Raw genomic sequence first — 26075 nt, forward strand, 5'->3', positions numbered from 1 at the left:
GACCCAAAAACAAGTGATGGGCTCAGGCGGAAAGAGCCTTATACAATGAAATTTGTAGAGTATAGGTTTGAAACCTAGGTTTGGGATGTTGGAAGTTGATCAATAGGCTTGAATGCCGCAATCTATGCAAGTGATAGATGAATATGACAGGAAAACCCTCCTCGGACGTAAGCCGAGGATAATTTGTATAATATTTCTTTCTCTAAGCAAAAGATTACAATGTTTAGTTTCCAAAAAAGAAGCCCCCCCATTCTTCTTTCCTCTCTCGTCTTCTTATATCCTTCTTCTTCTTCCCTGTTTCATCCACGTGTAACACAAATCTTCCTCCCCGATACTTGTCCCATCAACCACCTTCTTAAAGTCTTCAAATAATAGCTGGAAGGCTAAATTCTACTGTTCAGAGGTCATTTATCCATTAATGCGGCCAGGGAGGTAGATGAAGGGCTTTTAATGTGGTAGTAACAGCTTTTTCCTCGGATATTGCTCTCACGTTCCTGCTTCTAAAGGGTGCTTAGATCACACCTTTACCCAATAGGTCTTCCAGAATTCTGCCTTTAAGTTGTTTAGCAAGTCCCAGGGCCTTTGGTGGGCCTGTCCGAGGAGATACTCCTCCTCGGACAACTCATTGGACCACTATAGTGCGGACTGACCTGTGGGCCTAGAGACCTTGATTGAATAGACTTGTACCAACTAATCAGGCCCAAAGCCCAAACATTTATTCAAGCACTTTTACCCCCCACAACATTATTATTAAACCTTCTCACTTGTAAAATTCCTAAAAAGAACAACTTTAAAAATCCATATCTTCAAGCCTTGTAAACTACTCCAGAATAATTTTTTTGTCTTCTTCTTCTACAGACCTCTTCCTCCATAGCCTGATAGCAACAATTCTGGATTAGCTGCACAACTTATACCAATCCGGGTATCCATGTCCTTCCTCTCCACATCAAGCTGTAAAGTCATGGAAGCATAATTAAAATTCAATTCAAGAACTGAGTAATATATTGGTCTTAAAGGTTAACAAAGTAAGACAAGAGTCACAAGACATATTACCTTGGGGGAATTTCTCACCAAACTTCATTTGGCTTTAGCTCCTTATAGATGCCCATTAGGTTAAGTTAATTTTTAGCCTCTTCTGTTTCTTGTTCTTGCAATTTATTGATTATTTCCAAGAGCTCTTTCGTGTAATCAATGGTGTCTCCGGGAATAGATGTTCTGTCCATCTGCTAACATTCACATTATTCTATTATCTTAAACCATCATTGTTTTAATACCACTGCTCACTTTAAGCTATTTAATACTCACATAAGCTAAAGCAATGACCAACTTGTATTAACTTGTATGCACTTAGCCACAAAAGTGTCCAACCTGACACGAACACATACAAAAAAAATTCAAACATTTTTATTTGGGAATCAAAAAATTCACACATGGCCATACATATTGCGCTTAACTGGGTTGCAGAGAGGAAAAAACGTAATAACTAAGATGGGTTGGCTAGAGATATAAGGAGGAAGGACCGGCAAGGTTGTGCAAGCGGCGTGAAGGAGGAGGCCACCGTGGCCGTGGCTGTTGCTTGGAGGAAGCGTGAGGCAGTAGGCCACCATTTTCAGTGGAGGGAGGCGGCATCGCAATGGCATCTAGGACTAGGCCACCTTCTCTCTCTCGTGCATCTCAAAATCAGATGGGGAATGGCTGAACGGGGTTTTGACAGGGTCAGTTTGTTTCTTACGTGTATGATCTTTTTTGTTAATTTTTTTATTAAGAAAATGCCATGTCATTAAAAACATGACTAATCATTTTTCCGTTAGCCACCTAAGTAATATTACTAACGGCATCTAACAGAAGGACTAATACTATTCATTTTTAAAACTTAAGGGACCAATAACGCACATTTGAAATTTGAGAGACCAATTGCACTCATAAGATAAACTTCAAGGACCAACAGTGTAGTTTCGCCTATTATATATTCGGTACTTTATTTTTCTTTTTTCTTTATGTTTCATTGAGGTTGTTCATAGTTCTTACATTCTAAATACTTATTATTTTGGTGGTTTTTTTGGGATAAACTATTACCTTTGTAAAGAATAATTATTATTATCTTTTTTGGTAGAACAAATAATTATTTCCTTTTGGTTTACGTTTTTCTGTATGCGTGTGGTTTGATTTGATTTTTTTTTTTTTTTTTGTAAAGGTGTTAATAATTAGCATCCATTATAATTTGAAATTACTACATTTTTTAATCACAGAAATACATAGTGGTGTGATGAGTGTTTTGCATTTTTTATGAAATAATTTATTCATTACATCCCTAAATTTTTTTGTAATTAAAAAATATAATAATCCCAAATTATGATGAATGTTTTAAATTAACTTTTACCCCAAAAATAGAAGAGCCTCTGAGCGCGTGCTCAGAGGCTAGTATGATATATTGATTTCTATTTCATTTTTTAAATTAAACTAATGAATCTATGGAATGGACATTGCATCGCTTGTTCAAGACATGGACTCAAAAAGTTTAGAGAGTGCTACCCACATAATATATGCAGGACTTCACAGTTCTTTCCTGCTTAGATATGGAGTCTCATATAACTCGTGTGGGTAGCATTCTCTACCGTGTGAAGTCCCAAGTATCAGACAGTACATAATTGTTATACCTGGGGACAAAATTTACATATTGTTGACAAAATTAAGTCAAATGTAACCCTTTTCCATGTTCTTAAAAACAGCACAAAAATCGTAGCACATCCCCAAGTTTTTTAACTCATATTACAAGGAAAGTGAAGGTTAAGAAAAAAGGAGGGTGAGGGGAAACAGAATGAAAAAGAAAATAGGGAATAAAAAAATACAGCAAATGAAAGTCACAGCCAGTTATTACTTGATTAATACATTCCCAGTGAAGTCATTTATGCAAGACAGGTTTCTGACTCTATTACCCTGTAGGTAGCCGCCACAATCAACTGTTGTTTGGAACAACTGAACTAACTTATCTCAATCACAGCTCGACCAACAATACTTCCCTGGTCAAGCTCATGGAATGCTTGGACTGCCTCCTCAAATTTGTATATTCTAGAAACTGCATCAGAGATATTGAGGACACCAGTTTCTGCCAGTCTAACCAACTTGGGTAGATCTTGCCTTGGCTTTGCTCCATAGGAGCCAATGACTTTGATCTGTTCCATAAGATTATCACAAGAAAAACTACATGTTGGAGTTGGAATGCATAACAATCCAAAACCATGCTCAGCAAGCACAGGACAGTGTAAATTGTTACAAAAAAATATTCTTAGTACATACATATAGTGATATAGGTGAGCTGGCCAAACTCTCTATCCTTTGTTTGACCTCAGCTCGGTACAATGGAATTTGAATACGTGTCTCACTCATGTTCAATGTCAGTTGCTTCCAGGATTTAAGTGAGCAAAAGTGAGAGAGAGAGATCTAAAAGTTTACCTATGGAGATTGAAGCCAACTTTTAGAGATTTCAAATGCAAAGGAAAATAATGCCTTTAATACTATTTTATATGAAACACAACAATAAAAAGAACAAAAAGTTATTTTATTTATGTATTTTTTGAAGCTTATTTGGTCACTGAGAAAACACCTCAATCTTTACATGATAATGGTGCTTTTTTCTTCAGTCATGATGCCTAGATTTTTACTTTTTCTTATACTTTTGTTGTACTGTCCACACTGACCATGGGTTGAGAAAAGAGCAGCAAAAGGATACCCAGATTTAACATAGAATGAGAATAAGAAGAAAAGAAAGTAGGATTCAGAAAGAAATCTTGGAAGACGTTGAGAATATATTTGAAATTATAGGCGAAATATAGGGATCCATCCCAACATGGACAAATTGATTGCAACCAATAAATTAAATTTAGTAGTTTTTAATGACTAATTTTTAGACAAAAAGTCTTTTGAAAGAAGCAACATGTTCAACTCTAAGCCTCCCACCTGTTAAAAAGCAAGCTGTGCAAAGTTGGGGAATTTGCAGGCTCAACTGGTCAACAGAAAAGGGTTTTGATCAGGACCTGACAAGGCTACTATGACAAATGACAAGGCTGAAAATGTAGATTATCAAGCTGATCTTGTTTCACTATATTGTACAGAATTCTTGAAAGTCATTGATGAGTGGCAATCTGAGACATAAACATCAAATTATAGTGAAAGTAACACTTCTATCAGCTGAGACTAACTTGTTTTATTGAGGGGAAAGAATGATACCATGATGAGTAGACAGAACAAAAGTAAGAACCCAATACAATGTTTTGAAGGTGGAGAAAAGGAAGAGTAGAAACTTAAGTACTGCAAGGACTGCACTTTGTAACACATTATAAAGAATACAGAAGTACAACATTAGACATGCAGTAAGAATGATTAATAGTAGGTTACTACCTTTATAACTTTATTTACTGGTTGCTACATAATTTACTCTAATAGTTTTTCCACTACTTAAAACTTGTGCAGCTTCTGGTTGTTACATTCGAGTACCAATGTTCATTGAGCTAAAAACTGTTTCGTGGGTTGTCTAACCCTCTGTAAAAGTTTTTCTCATCATAACCTTTTTCCAGGTTGGACCATTCTCAAAAAAAAAGAGGAAAAAAAATTAAGAGAACTGATGCACTGAATATGATTTGAGCAGGTAGAAATCGATAGTCCTTTGAAAAATTATTTATGGTTATAACTGAAAATGACATGAATACAACCTTAAAATCCATTGACTGCAGAGTACGCACCTTTCTATGAACAAGAAGGTTTACATCCACCTCGCCCATAGCACCAGTTTGTGTAAGTCCAACCATTACAGCTTTTCCCCCATCTCTCACACTTTGTGTACACTGGAAAAATGTCTGTGGTTTTCCCAAGGCTTCCACAGCAATGTCTACACCCACTCCCCCTGTTATTTCCTGTCCAAAACATATGAATAACATGTTAGAGGTTGGTTCATAAATTAAAAGGAATACAGTGCGCATCCATTTGATGTAATCAATTTAAAAATGTTTGATGCTAATGTTATGAACTTGTAAAAGGTCAGAGTACCCAGGACAAGACAATTCTAGCAATATAGTTTTGACATAAAAAAAATCACAATAAAAGTTATTGTGTTGAAATGTAGAATATTTTTTTTATGAAATACAATATAGAGATGCCAAAGGTAAATATCTGAAGTTCGATGTGTCCTGGCATGACTCTGCATTATTTTTTATGTCCCTTATACATTAACACCATCACAACTTGTCATTTTTTTAAGTGTTGGAATATTCACATGTGAGTAGTGTGGCTTAGTAAATTGTAAAGTCCCACATGAAGTAATGATGATAAGAGAGAATAGTTAACATAATATTGTTGGGCCCAACTCATTGTCTATAGTTTCTGGGTTAAGTGGTGTCCCAAAATGTTATATGAAGTCCTCACAAACAGACTCCTCAATTTACTAATGTGGGCAATTGTTTGATGCCACTATCATTAGTGGCTCCCACTAAGTAGAAAAATGTATCAAAATTGGATAAGAATTATAAGAGTGATTGGTTATTAAATTGTTGAGTCGAAACTCATTAACTAAAACTTTTGGGTTAAGTGATGTCCCAACATATCATATGAAGCCCTCACAAAGAGACTCCTCAAGGTGATAATGGTTAACTTGCACAAAAAAAGCAAAATCCCAACAATAAGTAACAATTTTATTAAACAAAGGAAAGCTCTAAATGAAGAGCTTCCTATACAGCCAAAGACTTAAATGATCAACTAAAGAATTACAAGAAACCTTGTAAAACAATCAAACAGAAAGCGTAAAAAAGAGGCCTTAAAAGCGGCAGAATTAAAAGAAGGAAAATACAAAGCTAAGTTCATGGCTCTCACCAATCACGAGTGAAGCATCAAATAAAAGTGAAGAAATTCCATGTAGAGCAAATTCCAAAGCATATATGGTTGCTTGCATAGTATTTTGATGGTGGTTATTGGACAACTTTAGTGGACACATTGTAGAAACAAGTATCAACTAAGCTTGAAAAAGTTAAGACTTCATCAAAAGAAAAGCAACTAAAGTGAAGATAATATTGTTCCAATGGCCAGTTTAATGGAAACTTTACATGAAACACTAAGGAGACCCCCAAAAAGTCATAGAAATAGTGCATCCATTACAAAAGTTGAAATCATAAACAAGAGTAATCCATGAGCAAGTAGTATGGAACTTTATACCTCACTAAAAGGTTGAAGAAAAAGATATAGCACATACTCTTATCTTTTCAATAGCATCTTCTTGAATTGCATTTATTGTGTGAGTGGCTCCAAATTGCTTGGCTTTCTGCAGTTTCTCATCCTGAACATCCACAGCAATAATATCAGAGGCACCAAAAGCTCTTGCTATCTGCAAACAACTGGAGCAGGTGATCTAGTTATAGTAATGTTAAAAAGACCCCAATGAAATTGGATCACAAACTTCCACAAGTATTTAATGGTTATGAAGGCCAACTTTTATAAAGTGTAGGGATGAAATTTGGACCCAATGAAGGAAGACAAGACTCAAAATACCACCAAACTCTACAATAGATTCCTTCTTATCAATTACCACCATTTTTTCTTCTTTCTGGAAACTACTATTTTTATGCCAGTGTTAGAAAGAAAGAGAACTGAATGTTTCTATTGAGATACCATTGGTGAGGTGTTCCTATTCTAGACCCTTCTAGAATATATTATTACCATGGTATCTCTACTATCTGTCACTACCATATATTATGAGGTTTTTATTTCAAAAGAGTGTCAAGTCACACAACCAGTTCTCTATTGGTTAATATTGTCATGTACAATTCTATTGCAATAGAATGCTTCCTAATATGTATATATATAGTGGAAGCATTTATTATTTCCATTTGAAGACTTCTATAACTTTCTAAACCTTAGTATATGGAACTTTGTTTAATTAATTTAGTCACTTCACAATTTTAAATTGAAAGGGAAAAAAAAGTATATGGTTACTAAATTTTGAACTGGCCAGTCAAACGTTATTTAAGGTACTGATAAGCAATTAAAGATACAATTATCAACCCAGAAAAAAGTAAATAAAGTATACAACTTCAGTTGTTCACCTTGATCCAACACCTCCAATTCCAATCACAGCAACAGAATCCCCAGGGCGCACCTCAGCTGCGTGGGCCATAGCACCATAAGCAGTAAAAACTGCACATCCTAGAATTGCAGACTCTGTGTATGGCAACGAGTTGGGCAAAATAGACAAGGCATGTGCTGGCACAACACAGTATTCAGCAAGGCCTCCCATACAATACATGAATATTTGTTTTCCTGCACAGTAGAAAATTTATTTTAGATTATGTATTTTATGAGCATTACACAGAAAATTTAATAATAAAATTCAAGATAGATAGATCTATCAGAAGAATACTTTGACTAATATGAAAAACTAAAACATCATAGAGAAAAGAAAAAGGAAAGAAAATGAACGTAAATAACTAACATGCATAGCCAGGAAACATTCAACTTTAGAAAAGCAATTCCTTCTGTGAATAATAATTATCTATTCTAACCAGGCAGAAATAAATACCTGCTTTCTTGACCTCACATAATTTAGTCATATTGCACTTGGCCCTTCAAGCTTGTAACCAATATGTTGAAACAGTACTTTCTTTTTGTAGAAATGATTTGAAAAAACAGAACTGAGACTTAAAGGAAGATGATGGACAAGATATTTTGAGAAAGAATGCAAAAAAGCACAGGTGAACAAATTACGAACTATAACATATCCATAAACAGAGCATTCTTTTCTATAGAACATGATCATACCATTGAAAGAACTTAACAAAGACACACAGAAAAAGGAAGGGAAAGATATTTTAATAAAGGTTGCAAAAGAGTGCAACAAATGAAAGATAGGAACTAGAGCACACACACAACTTGCAATGAAGATGGACATAAGTTCCATGTATAATTGAAATGATGTAGCAATATCTTTTTTTTCTCCCCTAAGATATTGAACCGGAAATATCACTGTATTCTCCTTTGCTTGAGGGAATGATGGCCAGAATTCTAACGTTAGCATCCAGTTCTTGGACAAACTGATGATTGATTATCATCTTATAGTAAACCACACTAATTTCAAAATTATAGTAATAGTTACCACTTCTAAAGGCACAAAACATTGTAGAAGCTTACCCAAACTGTCTTTAACTAACCAAATTCCCCTAGAGTTCTATGTACTATCTACATATACAAAAGAAGCCAAATGCTGCACTGTTGAAGATCCAAGCCAACAGATCAATCATGTATGTGCATATATAAACACTATGAGGGAGAAAGATTCTCTAGTAATCCCAAATGAAAGACTGAATCTTATCCTGGAAAAGTATATATGATTTTGATTTAGAGTCACCATAGTGAAGCAAAACAATTCACATTAATATTCCTAAAAACTGAACATGGGGTTCACTTCATTATGATATCTAGAAATTGAACAGTACATTTATAAAGCTGATATGTACTAAACATTGCATAGATCTCAGACAAAAAAAATTAAGAATCAAACATACCAAAGAAGAATGAGCAACTTTAATTTAGAATATTATTCTCCATAAACAGAAAAACTAAGACATTGAAAGCATAATTACCACTACCGCGGAGGAACAGCCTAGTTTCTCCATCAAAAAGAGTTCCTTTTGCCCGGTTATAAGCAGAGAAATCTTCGCATAATTCGTCTTCACCCTTCACCCAATTACAAAAAAAATCAATTTTGTGTTACATAATCTTTCTTCGAAGATGAAGCTAATTATTACAGCATTTATCAAAGTAGTCCTGACAGCATTAAAGACAATAGTAAAGAATTGGACAAGGTAAAGTGTAGCATCTCAAAGTGATATTACCTTGGAACAGAAGAAACAATTACCGCAAGGCATGATGAAAGCCCCAACAACGTGAGATCCAATTGGGTATCTGAAGAGTCAAGAAGGTGTAATAAATAATCCATGTTGCTTATAAACAATTAGAAATGGCTTCACATTTATAAAACTGAACCTTTTTACTATTTTGCTGTCTGTGAATGGCCCATGTTCAACAACTTCACCAGTTATCTCATGCCCCACAACACAAGGACTGATATATGATGAAAAATCACCTTTCATAAGATGGAGATCAGAGTGGCACACTCCACAGGCTACATTGAGAGATACAATATCAAATGTCATTCATTTAGAATAATCATATATAAACAAGCAATTAATTGATATTCACAGCCTGAGAGGACAGAAGCATCCACAAATTTCACCAATTTGTTGAGGTTGTAGATTGTCATTAGACTTTATTGTTATGAAAAAACAAGCACGATCAATTCAGTTGCAACATGCATTTTGTCAGTAGGAAAAAGCTCAACTTAAAAAAACTAAAATGAAACTCTAACAAAAATAGAAACATACCCTTTGTTTTGATGAGAATTTCTCCGGACTTTGGACGAGGCATGTGAAACTCTTCGATGATGAGTGGCTTATTGGGTTCCCAAAACACGGCTCCACGCATGTATGAAGGCAGTCCCACTCCACCAACTGAGCTTGCTTGAGAAGAATAACAATGATGTGAATTAACACTACCGCCATTTTCCACAATACTGTTGTTGTTGGTGTTGGAAATGATAGTATTTTGGATGAAGACTCTATTACTCAAGAGCCTCAAAGAATGCTGGGACTGGGTCTTACTCTTAGTGATGACTCTTCGAAACATGACAGAAAAGGCCATTTGGGTTTGATGGGAAAGAAAAGGTAAGCAAATTAAGATGGAGTCGACTGTTGTCTCACGAGAAGGATTAATCATGACATGGCATCTCTCATCACTCATTCATCCCATCAGACAAAGTAGCCTGTCCTTGTCAGACATGAGGTAATTTGGACAACTATGCCCGGATACACCACTCATCCAACTATTTTTAGTTTTTAAACAATATTATACGTATTTTCACATATTTTTTCACTTATTCGTATTTTTACATATATTTTTAAACATATGTTTTCAATTTTTAAGTGCATGTACCAAACACCTTTATATATCTATGTTTAATATAGGCTACATATATTTTTTTTATTTCCAATAAAAATAAATATATAGAGTTCAAGTTTAGCAAAAATAAATAAATAAATATATATATATATAAAGGGTTGTGTTAGTCGGCACCATTGGGTCCCATTAACAACTTTTTTGCAACTTTTTGCAGTTTTTTGTCATTTTTGACAATTTTTTAGTAGTTTTTTTTAATCCTTTTTATCAACCTTTTAAATAACTTTCTATCTTTTTTATTAAGTGTGACCCATATAGGGAAATCTTAACAAGCACAACATTAACATTTCCCATATATATATATTGTATGCATTTTGGGATATGGCAGGAGATTCTGACTTGTCTTTATAGTAAGGTTCAGTATATGGCCTAAAATTACGACACACGTTTTATACTTGCTCCACACTCCTTTAAAAGTTATCATGACTTTTGAATAAAGTTTGTAATATACCTTTGTGTTAGAATCTTTTTCCCCCTCTCTTGTGTGTGTATGTTTGTTTCTTAAAAAAAAAAATACACATTTTAGACATTAACTACAACAAATTGCCGCTACAATTTAAAATTTTCATCTTAAATAAAAAAGCCTCTGAACATAGGCATGCTAAAATTACTTGTATGCTCTTAATTCTTATAGTCACTATCAACGTCAGAATCACTTATGTGGACAAATAATGATTATGTTTTATATTTTATGTAAAATATTATTATTTTCACACTATTTGAAAGTAGTTTAATAACCTATTTGAATGTACTTCAATAACCGGCCCACTATGTGATGTTAAACCATTTTTTTAGTTTTGGACACAACTTGTGTCAAGTGCATTAGCGCACTAGACACATTAGGATACAAACATCTATCCAAAATTGGATATGTATCTGCATTCTAACATGTCTAGTGCAACTTATGCACTAAATACAATCTTAGTCCTTTATTTTTTACAATGTAGGTTGATGAAGCAAGATTTCGCCTCGTCAGTATGTTACTCATCAGTACGATGGACGACCTGAGATCCTGCGTAAGAGAAAACACGAAGGAGAAAATGACACTGATTTGGGGCCTGCCAAGGACCCTCCGATGCTTAAAGTAGCTTAAACTCTTTGGTAGTAAGTAATTTGTGGAGCAATTTTGTGTGTGTGTTCAATCTGAATCATCTACATGTCTTTCCTAGCTTTATATAGCCTCTGTGTGAGTAAATGCTCTATATAACGTTATACCACAGCTAGAGAATTTATGACTCAATGATGACCACTTAATCCCAGCTTTTTGCTATTCATAATGGATCTTTAAATGCACACTATTGGATCGTAGCAACGTTTATGTGCTCAATTATCACTTAGTCATTGAATGCTGTCTGGAATAAATGCACTCACACTCGTCCATACTCTTACTCATCATTATTATGGACGGTTTGCAAGTAAGGATGACCATTTATGTGCTACTCATCAATTGCCCCCTTTATTCCTTTGTCGTCCTTCATCTGGACAAGCGAAGGAATATGGAAAGTCTTTTTTGGCGGGTCAGTTTAATCATGCCCTGAGATTCTCGTCCCATCACATTTATTGTAGGGCGATATTCTTGTCAGGTGACTGCCAAGTTTCCCTCTTGTGTTGGTCGCACGTGTGTGCTTTCCTTGTGTTTCCCACACATTGATTTTGCTTCCCTTTTTTAGCAATAACTCCTTATATTCTCCTTCTTCTTTATTGTATGCTGTATTTGAAGTCTGAAACTTTTCAAAAAAAAAAAAAAAGAGAGAGCTCCTACACATTCAGTATGGTAAGACTCCTTTTCTTCAAAACTCCATTAATGGTTAATTTTTCTTTCATTAGGCAGGAAGCTCCTTCTATTTCATTCTTCTTCGCTAGACTAAGGGTGTTTCTAGAGTTTTTTGGTGGGCATCGTCCTCAAGTAGGTTTGTTTTTGCCTCGAGATAATGGGGCTTTTGTTGGGGTTTATGCCCTAAAACCCAATTTATTGGCATGTATTTAATAATTAAATTGTTTAATTATATGAGACTATCTATAAATGAACTAAGACATTATCATATTCCATGAGATGCATTGTATGTGATTTATGTGAAAAGTTACAGAAGATATAAATCACAAGTTCTTTGTAAACTCAGAAGTTTAGTTCGTAGTCGGTAATGAAATTGGGCGTTTCATCTGCGAAGACTATAACATATCAACTAAGATGATTTGTCTTGATCATGGAAGTGGAGACTTTTAGTTGGTATGTTGATATGTTTTAAGAGTTAAGACATATTGAACTAGACCGCTGTGAGATTTATTATTCTCCTAACGACTGTCAAATGAATAATAAATCTCATGACTTCTATTTACATCAATTCTAAATCCTGAGAGAATAATGGACCTGATCATGAGATGTAGGTTGCTTTGATATATCAGGAGTGAGATCTATTAGTTACGGTCAAAACCTCAGTATGTTGGGCATCCGCATTTAGTGTTGATGAAACATATATTCTCAAGATGGAATTCATAGTCTCTTAACGGAGATACAAAATATTCCCTTGAGATAAGTTTAATGGGTTTAGTTATTTAGAGTGTTGGGCCCAACCACTTTAGTAAGGAGTTACTAAAGTATATATTTATGAAATTGGATTTCATAAATATATGATGAATAACATAAAGGATTAAACCGGGCACTCAAGGATTAAGATGTAGTAATCTTCAAAGTGGCAATCTATATTCATGACTTTGGATTACTACGAATATTTAATGAAGGGGTTGCATGCATAATAAAGTCTTGGGATATAATTTATTAATAAGGCCTAGAGTGCAATTATATTTATATAGTGGTATTAAATATAATTAATGGTAACTTTGGACTTGTCAAGAGTTGACAGAAAAGCCCAAGGCCCATTGGAGCTAGTGTCTTATTGGTCCCTTTTGGTCCCATTCCAAGCCACACACTAAAGCCCAATTGGAAAGGCCCAATGGGCCAGTCCAATTAGATAATCAATTACTTATAAAGGGAGAAACATACAGAATTTTTATTAGTGAAATAAGAAACGGTGTGTATGTGAGTGTGAGACACACACTTTCATTCTCCCTTTGAAAACTGATTGAGAAACCACACATCTTGGGCGTAAAGTGGAATTGGAGTGAAGATTAAAAGTATTTCCGAGTACTTCAATCTTTGGTTTTGAATTTCTCCACACCAAAGTACGCTATCTTGTTCTTAAATTCTGAAATTTACGTAGTGCACGTTATCAATCATGAATGAAATAGATCTTTGTTTGTTGCTTCCGCTATGTGTTTTGTATCAGATACAAAACCAGTTTTATCCTTCAGCTTTTACACCCGTTTTGACCACTCTTTACCCCCTGATTCGTCATTGATTGCTTATCACTTAGAGATGACTGCCACAAAGTATAGGGACACCGATGTTAGGTCTAGCGAGCTTGAAACTAGTCTGTCTTCAAGTAGTGAGTCTATGGATAAAGATTTGAAATGGTAGTATCGAAACCCTCGTTGTCTTCAAAACCCTCCTCTTCTTCATCCTCAATCCCTTTCCATGCTCTTTCAGAATCTTACTCTTTGGGGGCAGAGACACCTGAAATCTATAAGAAAAAGGTTTCAATTCCCTGGAGGGTTCATCACAAGATTACCTCATCCAAATGAAAAAACCTGCTCCTTTGCCCCATGATGAGGTGAGTTTTTAGGAGGCTACTTTTTCGTGTGACCTTCATTTTCCTATTCATCCTTTCATCATGCAACTCCTTTCTATTCTCAATATTGCACCTAAACAGCTCGTCCCTAATGCTTGGAGGACGATTATTGGTTGTATGTCAGTTTAGGTATCCGCCCATGATGTGGACATGATAACCCTAAATGAAATCCTCCATTTATATTGTTTGAAACCTTCTACACACTACGGGTATTTTGAACTTTTACCTTGGAGTAGGGAGTCTAGGATCGTCCATAGTTTTCCTACTTCCTTTTGAAATTGGAAGTCACAATATTTTTTTGTTTTTGGATTTAGATGGAAAACCATGACTAATGACCTGTGGGGTGAGGTCCCGTGGTTGCTACGGAAATGAGAAATTCCCTTTCTTGGTACGTTTCTCTACCTTTTCGTTAGACCAACTGTTTTAACATATCATTTTTTTACTCTTCTTTTTCAACTTGTTTTGTAGTTTCTGATCGTCCTATATTGGAAGACCGTTATCAAGGATGGGTTCAAGCGACTCTTGAGTTAAACCTCACGATGACGATTTTGACGACTTGGTAAACCCTCGTCATTTATACAACTGTTGCCTTGGACCTAAACCGTCTGCATTTGTTTTAAAGAAGATTGCTCGGGAGGAGAAAAGTATGTTTAACTTACCTTCTCTTTTGTTTCCCTTTTATTTATAAGCGCTCAGCTTTCTAACTTTGTGTTTTATGGCTACTAGGTATAGCAAAGATAAATATGCCCGTGTGAAGAGCTTGAAAAAGAGCCTTTGTCCCTGCTTACTCCTGGATCGAAGTAGCAAAAGCTAGACAAAGGAAAAGACGAAACTCCTGCCCCCTTGTCTCTTTTTGGTACCCCATCTTCTCCCACACCTTCCCTCGAGATGATGACCTTCACACCTCCAACCACTCATTTCAAAGGGAAGGGTAATGTTGGCAAGAGTGTCTGGGAATATCCAGCCACAGCCTTTGGACGAGCTCATAATGTTATTACTGATGACGAGCTTGGAGGCCTTTCGTCCATCCCTTCTCACGAACTAGTCAATCGTCAGATTCACAAACTGGTGTAGGTAGTTTACTCAGCAACTTTTATTTCTCATTAAGTTTTTACACTAGTTTAAAAGTTTTGACTCTTCTTTCATCTTCAAGTTCTTAGAGAGTCCCTACATTTGACGACTGACTATTTGAGTAGTGAAGAGAAGGTAGTGGTGGCCAATTCCAAGGTCGACTTATTGAAGCTGAGAGCTCAAGGTTGAGGAAGGATTTGATCGAGGCAATGGACCAAGCGACAAAGGCTAAGGAAAAGGTGAAGGAACTCAAGGACGAGCTAAAGGTGGAGAAGAAGCTCGTCATTCAAAAAGACGGGGAAGTTCAAGCTGCCCTTCCGAAGACAGACAAAGAACGTGAGAAGGTGATCTCTAAATTTCTTGAGTCTGATTGCTTCTTTGATCTTGAATTCATCCAGTACTTCAAGGGCTTCAAGCTTCTACATAGGTGGATGATGAAGCATCATTGCTAGGAAGCGGACTTTGCAAATCTTGATTTTGAAGCCATTGACACTGAGATCCTTGCCGACGAGACTAAAGAGAAGGAAGATGAAGGTGTTGCTAATGCTGCTGAAGGAGATGGTACTGCCACAGGTGGAGTTGTGGACGAGGCTCACATGGACGAGGGCCACATTGAGGAGGTTGTTGCTACTCCCTGAAGGATTATTTTTTATTATTTATTAATAACCTTTTTTTTTTTTTTTAAGACTTTGGTTGCCTCGTGTTTTGAGGCTTTAACTCAAAGACAATAGTTCCTTCTGTTTTGAGGATTTAACTTTAGAAACAATGAATATTTTGGATGCCTCCTGTAGTTCTTAACATTTTGAGTTCTTAATATGTTTATGGTTTGAGCTCTTTGTTAGAGGTTTTACCATGTTTATGGTTTAAACTCGTCATTGGAGTTTCCACCATGCTTATGATTTAAACTGGTCATTTGAGTTTTTATCATGTTTATGATTTAAATTCGTCATTTGAGTTTTTACCATGCTTATGATTTAAACTCATCATTTGAGTTTTTACCATATTTATGGTCATCTTCTTTTTGTAGCTCATTCTCGTCTATAGTCTTAACCTTGAGGCTTTGTCGAACTTATTGAAAAAGAGATGGCTTATGGAGCCTTATTATTTCATGCACCCTTATTTATAAGGGTATTACAAGGAGATTACTGAAAATAACTTGACCAAAATACTTGAAAGGAAAAAATGCTTAAAGGAAAAAATGTTAAATCTCGCTTATTTAATGCATCGTTAGGCGAGGTACTCCTATTGATGGAGCTTATTAATCCAAGTACTTCTTACTGATAGTACTTCTTGAAGTGCTCCACATTCCAGGGACATTGTAGTGGATTACCATTGAGGTCTTTCAGGTAATAACTTCCTCTTTTTGAGTAACGGACGACCTTATATGTACCTTCCCAAGTAGGGTCTAGCTTCCCCTAAGCTGGGTCCCTAATGGCTTGTGAGACTTTTCGCAGTACCATATCATTGGGATTGAACCTTCTAAGCTTTACCCTCTGATTGTGGTACTTTGTCATCTTCTGTTGATATTGAGCCATTCTTAGGGCTGCCTCGTCTCTAACTTTAGGTAAATAAAATAATCTAAGTTGAGTCTCAACTCATCATTGTTTGAACCTTCATCTAATGAGATCATTCAAGGCTAGACACCCTCACTTCAACAAGAATAACTGCTTCTATACCAAAAGCCAACTTGAATGGCGTTTCTCCAGTTGTTATTCTTGCAGTTGTCTGATAAGCCCATAGTACCCCTAGTTACTCTTCTGACCAGGCACCCTTTGTCCCCTCAAGTCGTGCTTTGATGAGTTTAAGCAAAGTACTATTTGTTACCTCTGTCTACCTGTTAGCCTGTAGGTGCCCAGGTGATGAATAGTGGTTTTTTATTGCCATCTTTGCACAAAATTCCCTAAATTTTCGGTTATCAAATTGTCGACCATTATCAGAGATGATCGTCTTTGGGATTCCAAACTTGCAAACAATATTCTTCCAGACGAAACTTTGTATCTTGCCTCCAGTGATTACTGCTAATGGTTCTACTTCAACCCATTTGGTGAAGTAATCAATAGCGATGAGCAGGAACTTAACCTTTTTCTTTCCTCGAGGGAGTGGACCAATGATGTCAATATCCCATGTGGATAATGTCCAAGGTAAGGAGATGCTTGTCAGTAGTTCTCTAGGAATGTTCTGCACATTTCCGAACCGTTGACACTTATTGCATTTTTTGACGAGTTCAATTGCGTCTTTTTGCATAGTTGGCCAAAAATAGCTTTCCTAGACTGTCTTTTCCACCAAGGATCGAGGTCCTGAATGGTTACCACATACACTCTCATAGATTTCTTGCAACACATACATTGCTTCTTCAGAAGTTAGGCACTTTAGATAAGGCAGTTTAAATCCTCTTTTGTAAAGTTAATTGTTCACAACAGTGAATTTGGCTGCCTTGACTCTAACCTTCTTTGCCTTTAACAAGTTAGATGGGAGTTGGCCGTCCTTGATGTAAGAAGGGATTGGGTCCATCCAAGTACCTGGTTGTATGAAGGTTTGCAATCCATCTATACTAGGAATTTTTCGAACTTCCATCAACAACTCTGTCATCACTAAGGCATCTTCAATTGACACCAATTTGGTGACCCCATCAGTTGCTGAGTTATTTTCCCGCGGAATTTGCTTGAACTTGGCATCATCAAACTCATCAATGAGTTGAGTCGTCAGCTTGAGGTACCTTTTCATGCTTTCTTCCTTCGCTTCATATTCATTGGTTATTTGCCCAAAAATCAACTTAGAATCAATTCTCAATTTCAAATTCTTGATCCCCAAGGCTTTTGCAATTCTTAGGCTAGCAAGGATCGCTTCATACTCCGCTACGTTGTTTGTCACTGGAAATTGGAGTTGAACTCCATACTTAAAGACATCATTTTCATTCGATGTCATAATGATACCGACGCCTCTGAGTCTTGCAACAGATGAACCATCTATGCTGATCATCCTGTACTCTGCTCCCTAATCTAAGTTTGGAAGGGTGAATTCAGCAATAAAATCTGCTAAGGCCTGGACTTTAATTGTTGTTTTTGGCATGTATTCAATATCAAATTAGCTTAGCTCAACAGCCTATTGGACCATACACCTTGCTGCATTTGGTTTGCTCAGTGCTTTTCAGATTGGCTGATTCGTCATTACCATGATGGTATAGGCTTGGAAGTATGGTGAAGCTTCCTTGAAGCAACAATTAATGAGAAGAACATCTTCTCTATTCGTGGGTACTTCGATTCGACATCCTGAAAAGCCTGACTCGTGTAGTACATGGGCCATTGCACCTTGGATTCTTCATGGATCAACGCCGAGCCGATGGCTGTTTAAGACACAGCTAGATACAAAAACAGATCTTCTCCTTCCACTGACGGGATCAATAGTGAAGGCTTGGCCAGGTACTCTTTGAGATTCTGAAAGGTTGCCTCACACTCGTCCGTCCATTGGAAAGCTTGCTTAAGAGTTTTAAAGAAGTGGGAGACACTTATTAATGGCCTTTGAGACGAACTTGTTTAATGCTACCACTCGTCCTGTCAGCCTTTGCACCTCCTTGACCATCTTGGGAGAAGTCATGTCAAGTATAGCTCTAACCTTCCCTAGATTTCCCTCAATTCCTCGCTGAGATACCATGAAGCCGAGGAATTTTTTAGATAAGACTCCAAAAACACACTTCGCAAGATTAAGCTTCGTCCTATACCTTCTCAAGGTGGACTCTGGCTTTTTTTCTTTTCACGAGCATCTCATCTACATAGACCTCCATATTCCTGCCTATTTTCTTGCTGAACATCTGGTTTACCAATCTTTGATACGTGGCACCCACGTTCTTCAGTCCAAATTGTACGAATTTATAATAATATAGGTCCTAACTAGTGACAAATGCAATTTTCTTATGATCTTCCTTCTTCATTAAGAACTAGTTATAACTTGAAAAAGCATCCATGAAGGTTAGCAGTTCATGACCAGCTGTTGAGTCAATGAGCTGGTCAATTCTGGGAAGGGGAAAACTGTCTTTAGGGCATGCATTATTTAGTTCTGTAAAGTCCACACACATTCTCTACTTTCTGTTGGACTTTCTTACCATAACAACATTGGCAAGCCATTCGAGGTAATAAACCTCTCAAATAAATCCTGCAACCAAGAGCTTTTCCACCTCTTTCATAACTGCTTTGTTTCGCTCTAGGGCGAATACTCGTGTCTTCTATTGGATGGGCTTCTTCATTGGATCAACGTTAAGATTGTGTTCTATCACTTGTTCATCAATCCCTGGCATATCTTCTGACTCCATGCAAAGACATCCATGTTTTTTTTTTCAAAAACTTCATCAACTCGTCCTTTAAGGACTGTTGGTAGTTTTGAAAGAGTCTCCTTCCACCAACTCTATATTTTCTGCCTCTTCCATGGGCTTGGGTGGTTCCTCCTCTACCATCCAGGTGTGATTCTCTCTGGATGCTAGGACTTCCTAGTAATATTCCTTGGTTAAAAGTTGGTCTCCACAGATTTCTTCAATCCTGTAGGGGGTCGAGAGTTTTACCTTTAAGCAGTATGTGGAAGTTGCAGCTTTGAGGCGATTAAGGGTTGGTCATCCAAGAATCACATTGTAAGATGAAGGGCAATCAACGATTAGAAAGTATAGCTCCCTTGTCACATGGGTTGGATGAGTCTTTGTTGTAATCTGTAATGAAAGGATTCCTTTTGGATAAACACAGTCCCCACTTAAACTAACCAATGGAGACTAGAAGAAGATTGGGACAATCCCAAGCAGATTGTGGGTGTTTGACATGAACACTGTTAACTTGTCTATGGAATAAGGCATGTTGGAGGAATAATCCCCCCAACAACCGGTCCTCCGATGATCGACCTTATTCCTCCCACGATCTGCTTGGGATTGTCCCGATCTTCTTCCTTGCGACTTCTCTTCTGTCTGCTGGCAGCCCTGATAATCTTTTTTAACAAACTTTTGGAGTTTTCCCCTCTAGATCAACTCTATCTTTTCTTTCAAATCTCAGCATTTCAGTATAATGATCATGATCCTTGTGGAAGCGGCAATAATTCTTTGAATCTCTCAGCTTTGAGGATGAGCTCAATGATTTGGGCCATTTCAGTGTAGAGTCGTCCTTTATCTGCATAAGGATTTTGTCCACGGGCATCAACAAATGAGTGAAATTCAGCTTTTTCTTTGATGACATCACTAAACCACTTTTGTTGGCCTTGGCTTTTGAAAGATTATCTTTGCGATCCCTCTTCTTGCCTTGGGACTCGGTGCTTTCTTCTTTCTTTCGCTTGCCAATTAGTCCTTTTGCAGTCAGTGCATCTTCTCCATTCATATACTTTTGTGCTTTGAACCACAAATCTGTCATGGAGGTTGGAAGGGTCTTCCTTAGAGAGAAGATGAGGTCAGGATTATTCAACCCTGCTTGGAAGGTCGTCATTATCACCTGATCATCTGCTTCGTCAATTTCCAGTACTACTTTGTTGAAGCATTTCACATAATCTCTTAAGGTTTTCCCTTCATATTGTATCACAATTAACAAATAGGAGGTGGGCCTCTTGTGGCGTTGGCCCCTAATGAAATGACAAACAAAGGAGTTGCTCAGCTGGTTAAAGGTTTGCAATAGATGCTACAGGCAACTTACTGAACCATAACCTTACTGCTCCTCTAAGGGTTATCGGGAACGACTTGCAAATGACCTCATCTGGGGTTTGCTGGAGGTTTAATATCGCCTTGAATAGAAGTATCGCTCTCATTAGTATCTCCGTCACACTGATCCTTTTCATGACCATTGGAGCTTTTTGAAGGATAGTCTAATTTTGTTGCACTCAGATCAAATATGAGTACATGAAAATGTGAATTTTCCTCATATCTGAAACTAAGTGTCCTTGCTTCAGAGAGTAACACTCGACGACCCTTTTGTAACCAAACCTCACCATTTTGTTTGGTCAGCTCTACCTCCCATTTTGCACCATTTGGAAGCGTAGGAAATGTCAAGCTGGATAATTTTTCTCCATATTTACTTGTAAATGTCTTGGAATGGTCTACAAATTAAGAATCTTCAATTAATAATGCATCTAAACGAAATATAAGCATTGTAATATATATGCACACACAAAATCCTATGCTTTTCAAAATTTGGAAATAAATATACCAAGATGAATATCATATATACATGGTACAATTTGAATAAAACAAACAGCTAGCCTATTAAGTGGCGGAGCCAGGATTTTTTTTTTTTTTTAGAGTCAATACTGAGTATTATTATTATTATTATGCTGCTAGAAAATCAGAATTGACAACATGACTAATGTCTGTTGGAACATGCTCCATCCAAACTAATAAAGGAAAAGAAACAATTACTCTCTTGGCTAAAGCATGGGTTGCATAATTGCCCTACCGCCTAGTATGAGAGAAAGAAAAAGTTCGAAGCGAACCTACAATAGACAACGTGTTATTGATAATCTCCCCAATGGCTGAATGAGCCCCATCCTCTGACCTCAAAGCCCTCCAAACCACCTCAAAATCACCTTCAAATTCAAAACCAATTAAGCCCATTCCACTACAAGTCTAGCTGCTCTTCTTGCAGCTAGTGCTTCCAGTACCTCCACAGAACCCGAATAAGGAATTTTCTCAGCTAAAGTAGCAATCACAAGCCCCTTAACATCTCTAATTATAACCCCTATCCCTGCTTCCTCCGACTCAGCAAAGACTACGCCATCATAATTTGTTTTGTACATTCCTTCCCTTGGTGGTCGCCATTTTATACTTCCCTTAGGTTGCTGCACTTTTGTCTTCTGGGATTTTGATTGGAAGTCCGAAAGGTACACTCTAGCTGCTTCAAAAATTTTATCACTCGACAAGCCTCTCTCATTCAATCTCAGCTTGTTTCTTTGGTTCCAAATGAACCAAGCCACCACTCCAAACAGCTCAAAACTCTTTGCTCGCTATCCCACCAAGTTAATTAGTTCTTGCATGTCCTGAAGGTAAGGGTACTCTGTTCAGACCCAGCTGAAACAGGGGGCCCAAATGTTGTTAAGTGTCTCACAACTTCAAATGGCATGAAGCGTTGTTTCCTAGTCTAAGAGGCAGGCACTGCACTTCACTTCATCAAGAATTTTTCTTTTCTTCAGGTTAACCTTAGTGGGTAGAGCATTGGAACAAACTTTCCAAAGAAAGATTTTGATTTTATTTGTAACGTCAAGCTTCCAAATACGCTTCCAGAAAGCTGATTGGTGTGATGAGTCTGAGCTTGATGCAGTGCTAGAATTGGCTTCCTGACACAACTTCTAGTACCTTGCCTTCACCGTATACTCCCCATTATGGCTGTCTGGCCAAATGAGGCGGTCTCTCTGCTCTGTCCAGCACAATGGTATTGCCTTGATTCGGTTTGCCTCAAAGCTCAAAAAATATTGGTGTAACAGATTAATGTTCCAAGTGTGGGTGCTTGGGTCTATGAGTGCAACAACCTAAGCACCTTCTAATGCCGGTACATGTGGAGAAACAACCTTGGCAGACCCCTTCCTTGGCAGCCAATTGTCCCTGTATATATCTATACTCTTCCCATCTCCTATTCTCCACCTCATGCCCATCGAAATCACCTTCCTCGCCTTGAGAATACTCTGCCAAGCATAAGAACCATTGGCTGCTGAGGCTTCAAAAATGGACCCCTTAGGAAAGTATTTCGCTTTAAAGACCCGATAAAAAAGAGAGGATTGGTCCTTCACTTGTTTTGCCAACATTGCATCGTTGAATTTTTCCAAGTCCTTGAAACCCAGCCCACCTTCTGATTTTGGCTGACAAAGAACCTTCCATTTTTTCCAATAAATTTTTCGCTACTCACCCTTTTGCCCCCAAAAGGATTTGCGGATTAAAGCCTCAACTTCATGACAAAGACCCACCGGTAATTTGAAGCAACTCATTGCCAATATGGGAATTGCTTGCACCACTGCTTTGAGTAGGATCTCTCTACCCACTTTGGACAATAGCTTCTCTTTCTACCCTCGAAGTTTGCTCAAAACTCTCTCTTTAATGTAATTGAGACTTGCTTTCCTCTTCCTTCCCACCACCGCTGGCAAGCCAAGGTAATTTTCATACTCTTTCGCCTTTGGTACTTGTAAAAAATCCAAGATTAAGGCTTTTGTGTCTTCCTTCACTACCTTGCTAAAAAAGATGGTTGTCTTCTCCCGATTTAGCTTTTGACTCGATGCTTCTTCATACAAGGCTAGAATGTCCTGGATCACTTGTAAATCTGCCATAGATGCTCTACAAAATAAAAGGGTGTCATCTGCAAAAAATAAGTATGAGATTTTTGGTCCCCTTTTACATAAAGAAAATCCCCGTATAGTGTCATTGGAGGTTGCTTGCTGTAACATCCTATTCAAACCTTCTGAGCACAACAAAAAAAATGTATGAAGACAAAGGATCTCCTTGTCTTAAGCCCCTTGATGGCCTAATATCGCCCTTTGGCTCTCCATTAACCAAAATTGAATAGGATACCGTGGTAATACACTCAAGAACAAGAGACACCCATCTATCACAAAATCCCAATTTCTCCATTATCATCCCCAAAAAACTCCACTCCACCCGGTCCTACGCCTTACTCATATCTAACTTCATAGCCATAAAACCCATCTTCTTGGATTTTTGATTTTTAATATGGTGTAAGGTCTCGAATGCAACCTAAATATTATCAGAGATTGCTTTACAAGACTGAAAGACACATTCTGAAATAATGCTAGGTAAAAAATTCTTAAGCCTATTCGCTAAAACTTTAGAAATAAGCTTGTAAAGAGTATTACACAGAGCAATTGGGCGATATTCAGAAACTCTTACCGTTCTTTTAACCTTTAGGATAAGAGTAATGAACGTACGATTTATTGAAGGTGGGATTGAACTTGTGTTGAGGCATGTGAGAACAGCTTCAGCCACTTCATCACCAATGACTGGCCAAAATTGTTCAAAAAACAATGGGGGCATCCCATCTCCTGGAGATTTCAGAGGGTCCATCTGATTTAAGGAAATATCAACTTCAGCTCTCTCAAAAGGAGCAACAAGCACATGGTTCATCTCCTCTGTTACCACCCGTGGAGTAGCTTCAAGGGCTTCCTCAATCTGATTGGGAGAGGATGAGGCAAATAAATTTTAGTAAAAATCCACCAAAATATTTGCTATGCCATTCTCATCCACACACCTCTCACCTATATTATTTTCTAATTCTTCAATTCTGTTGCGACGATACCTATGAGTAGCTCTACTATGGAAATAACGAGTATTTCTATCACCTTCATGCAGCCACAAAGCTCTAGATCGTTGTTTCCACATCTTTTCTTCTTTTGATTTGATTTGAGTTGAGAGGGAGCAAAATTTATATATAATACACAAGCTTACACACATTATGTGAATAAATAATATTTTAGACCAATTTGAAAAATTAAAAACTATTCATTTAAATACTAAGTGATATTTAATGCAATTATACAACAACAAAAAAAAAACCTTTTCGAAAAAATGCTTATTCATAATATTGTATTTTTCTATTAACATATTTCTCACATAAATTATCTAAAACTCAAGTCATGAATGAAACTATTAGTAATTAGATAAATACTAAGTGTAATATATGTAAATTTTTATTATTTTGGTTAATGTAGACTCATAAAAGGTTCAAATTATAATAGTAGGGACAAACTAAAAAAATTCAGTGCAAAGCACGCTAGTGGAGGACTTAAAATTCCTCAATGGTTCGTTTAGAACTTGTGCTTTGTTTCAAGACCAAAGAAACAGAGTCACATTTAATAAACCCAAAAATAAAAAGTAGGTAGAGGTATTTAATAAGTATTAGCTATAATAACTAAGGGTATGTTTTGGGCAGGCCAAGGAGGGCAACTGCCCCCTCTAGCTCCGCCCCTGTTATAATTACTATCACATTTTTTTATTCAAAAGGAAAGAGATGCAAGTATTCTTACAAGCTTGCCGTCACGAAGATTTTTGTCGAGAATAATCTTGAAAGAATGTGTCCCTTCCGTAGGATCACATGGGGCATCATCATGGCCTCTTCGGTTTTGGTAAGTCATATTAGTTGAATTTGAACTTGAAGTGTGACACTGTGTACATATGACTTTTGAGCATAGTTTTGAAATTCGGACCGAATCGGACCGTACGGTTCGACCGGATTAACTGCGAACCTCTCCTCCTTCCGGTTCTTTTAACCTTAAAAACCTTTTATAAAAAAAAAAAAAAAAAAAAACATGAAATCGTGTAAACCGCGGTCAAACCGCACGGTTCTCACGGTCCTTTTTTCTGCTAACACCATCATACACTTTAGACTTTTTTCAGATCTAGCACCAAAGGATTGGTAGGAAAAAAATAATAATAAACAGAAAAGAAGAAGACGACTAGGCAGGGGCTGCACCAAGTACAAGTCGCCGGTCATGCCTTCATCTTCTGCTGCTGTTTTTGGTCACGCCAAATCTTCTGCTGCCGCCTGCTGTTTCTCCTTCTTCTTCTTCTTCTTTCTTCTTTTTCCCCTTTCTCTTTTCATTTGTCCGTCTCCACTCTCGTTTAATTTTGTATTCTTTTTTTATTTGTGTTCCCAAAGCCCCTCCACGTGATTACATTGGAGAAGCAGACAAGTTTCAGCCGCTCCTTATTTTCACTTGCCTAATGTGATGTGACAAATATCTTAACTTTTAAACGTTTGGGAATGGGCTGTCTTCTTTTGGTCTTATATGGCTATCTGTGGTTTTTGTCTTTGGGACAACATTGCACGTATAGTGGATGTGGTTTTTGTCTTTCCCCCCCAACGCTAGCGTATGCATTAGCTTTACTTGTATGACTATATTTGGCATTTTAATAAAAGTTTTCTATCGTTGAGCTCAAAAAAAAAAAAAAACAAAACAAAACAAAAAAGTAATTTCAAATTTCAATTAATATTTGCAATTTTTTTAAAGAAAAAAAAAATCTAATACCATAATTTATCTCATAACTTTTTTACTTTAATTGTGATGCGATAAAAAGAAACTAATAAAGAAAAAAAATAATGAGTCTATACGTAAATTATAGGAGTTCAAATCTACAATTGTGCCAAAAAAATATATAAAATTGTATGAGTCTAAAATTGTTTTCTTTTAAAAGCAATAGATATAATTGTGTATATAATTATTTTAATTTAAAACTATTAAATAATTTACAATTTTTAATTTACTTAATATAATATAAGTGTCTTTATAATTTGTATATTATTATTGCTATCA

At 36.8% G+C, this 26075-nt stretch overlaps 1 protein-coding gene across 3 annotated transcripts; it reads right to left on the bottom strand.

The window, feature by feature from the left end:
• Positions 1–2675: 2675 nt before the first annotated feature.
• On the bottom strand, positions 2676–25413 carry LOC142633168 (uncharacterized). 3 transcript variants are annotated; one of them, XM_075807443.1, is made up of 9 exons: positions 24789–25413; positions 9423–9557; positions 9025–9163; positions 8874–8943; positions 8622–8715; positions 7089–7302; positions 6239–6380; positions 4740–4910; positions 2676–3173 (listed from the first exon to the last, which is right to left on the bottom strand). In XM_075807443.1, the coding sequence occupies exons 2-9, from the start codon at positions 9520–9522 to the stop codon at positions 2982–2984; spliced, it is 1122 nt and encodes a 373-aa protein (XP_075663558.1). In that variant the 5' UTR covers positions 9523–9557; positions 24789–25413; the 3' UTR covers positions 2676–2981. The 3 variants fall into 3 exon arrangements, with proteins under 3 accessions (XP_075663558.1, XP_075663557.1, XP_075663556.1); XM_075807442.1 differs by lacking the exon at positions 24789–25413 and having other exon boundaries at positions 8628–8715; positions 9423–11989; XM_075807441.1 differs by lacking the exon at positions 24789–25413 and having other exon boundaries at positions 9423–11989.
• Between the last annotated feature and the right edge of the window lie 662 nt (positions 25414–26075).

The sequence above is a fragment of the Castanea sativa genome, chromosome 4 (genome assembly GCF_040712315.1).
Source record: "Castanea sativa cultivar Marrone di Chiusa Pesio chromosome 4, ASM4071231v1".
NCBI classification, from domain to species: domain Eukaryota; kingdom Viridiplantae; phylum Streptophyta; class Magnoliopsida; order Fagales; family Fagaceae; genus Castanea; species Castanea sativa.

What these genes read in the sequence shown, in the direction of transcription:
- LOC142633168 (XM_075807441.1), bottom strand. Translation starts at nt 9,837, where the DNA reads ATGAGTGATGAGAGATGCCATGTCATGATTAATCCTTCTCGTGAGACA. An exon ending in AATTCTCATCAAAACAAAGG is followed by an intron (nt 9,164 to 9,422) that starts GTATGTTTCTAT and finishes CTCTCAATGTAG; the next exon opens with CCTGTGGAGTGTGCCACTCT. An exon ending in ATTGGAGGTGTTGGATCAAG is followed by an intron (nt 6,381 to 7,088) that starts GTGAACAACTGA and finishes CACCTGCTCCAG; the next exon opens with TTGTTTGCAGATAGCAAGAG.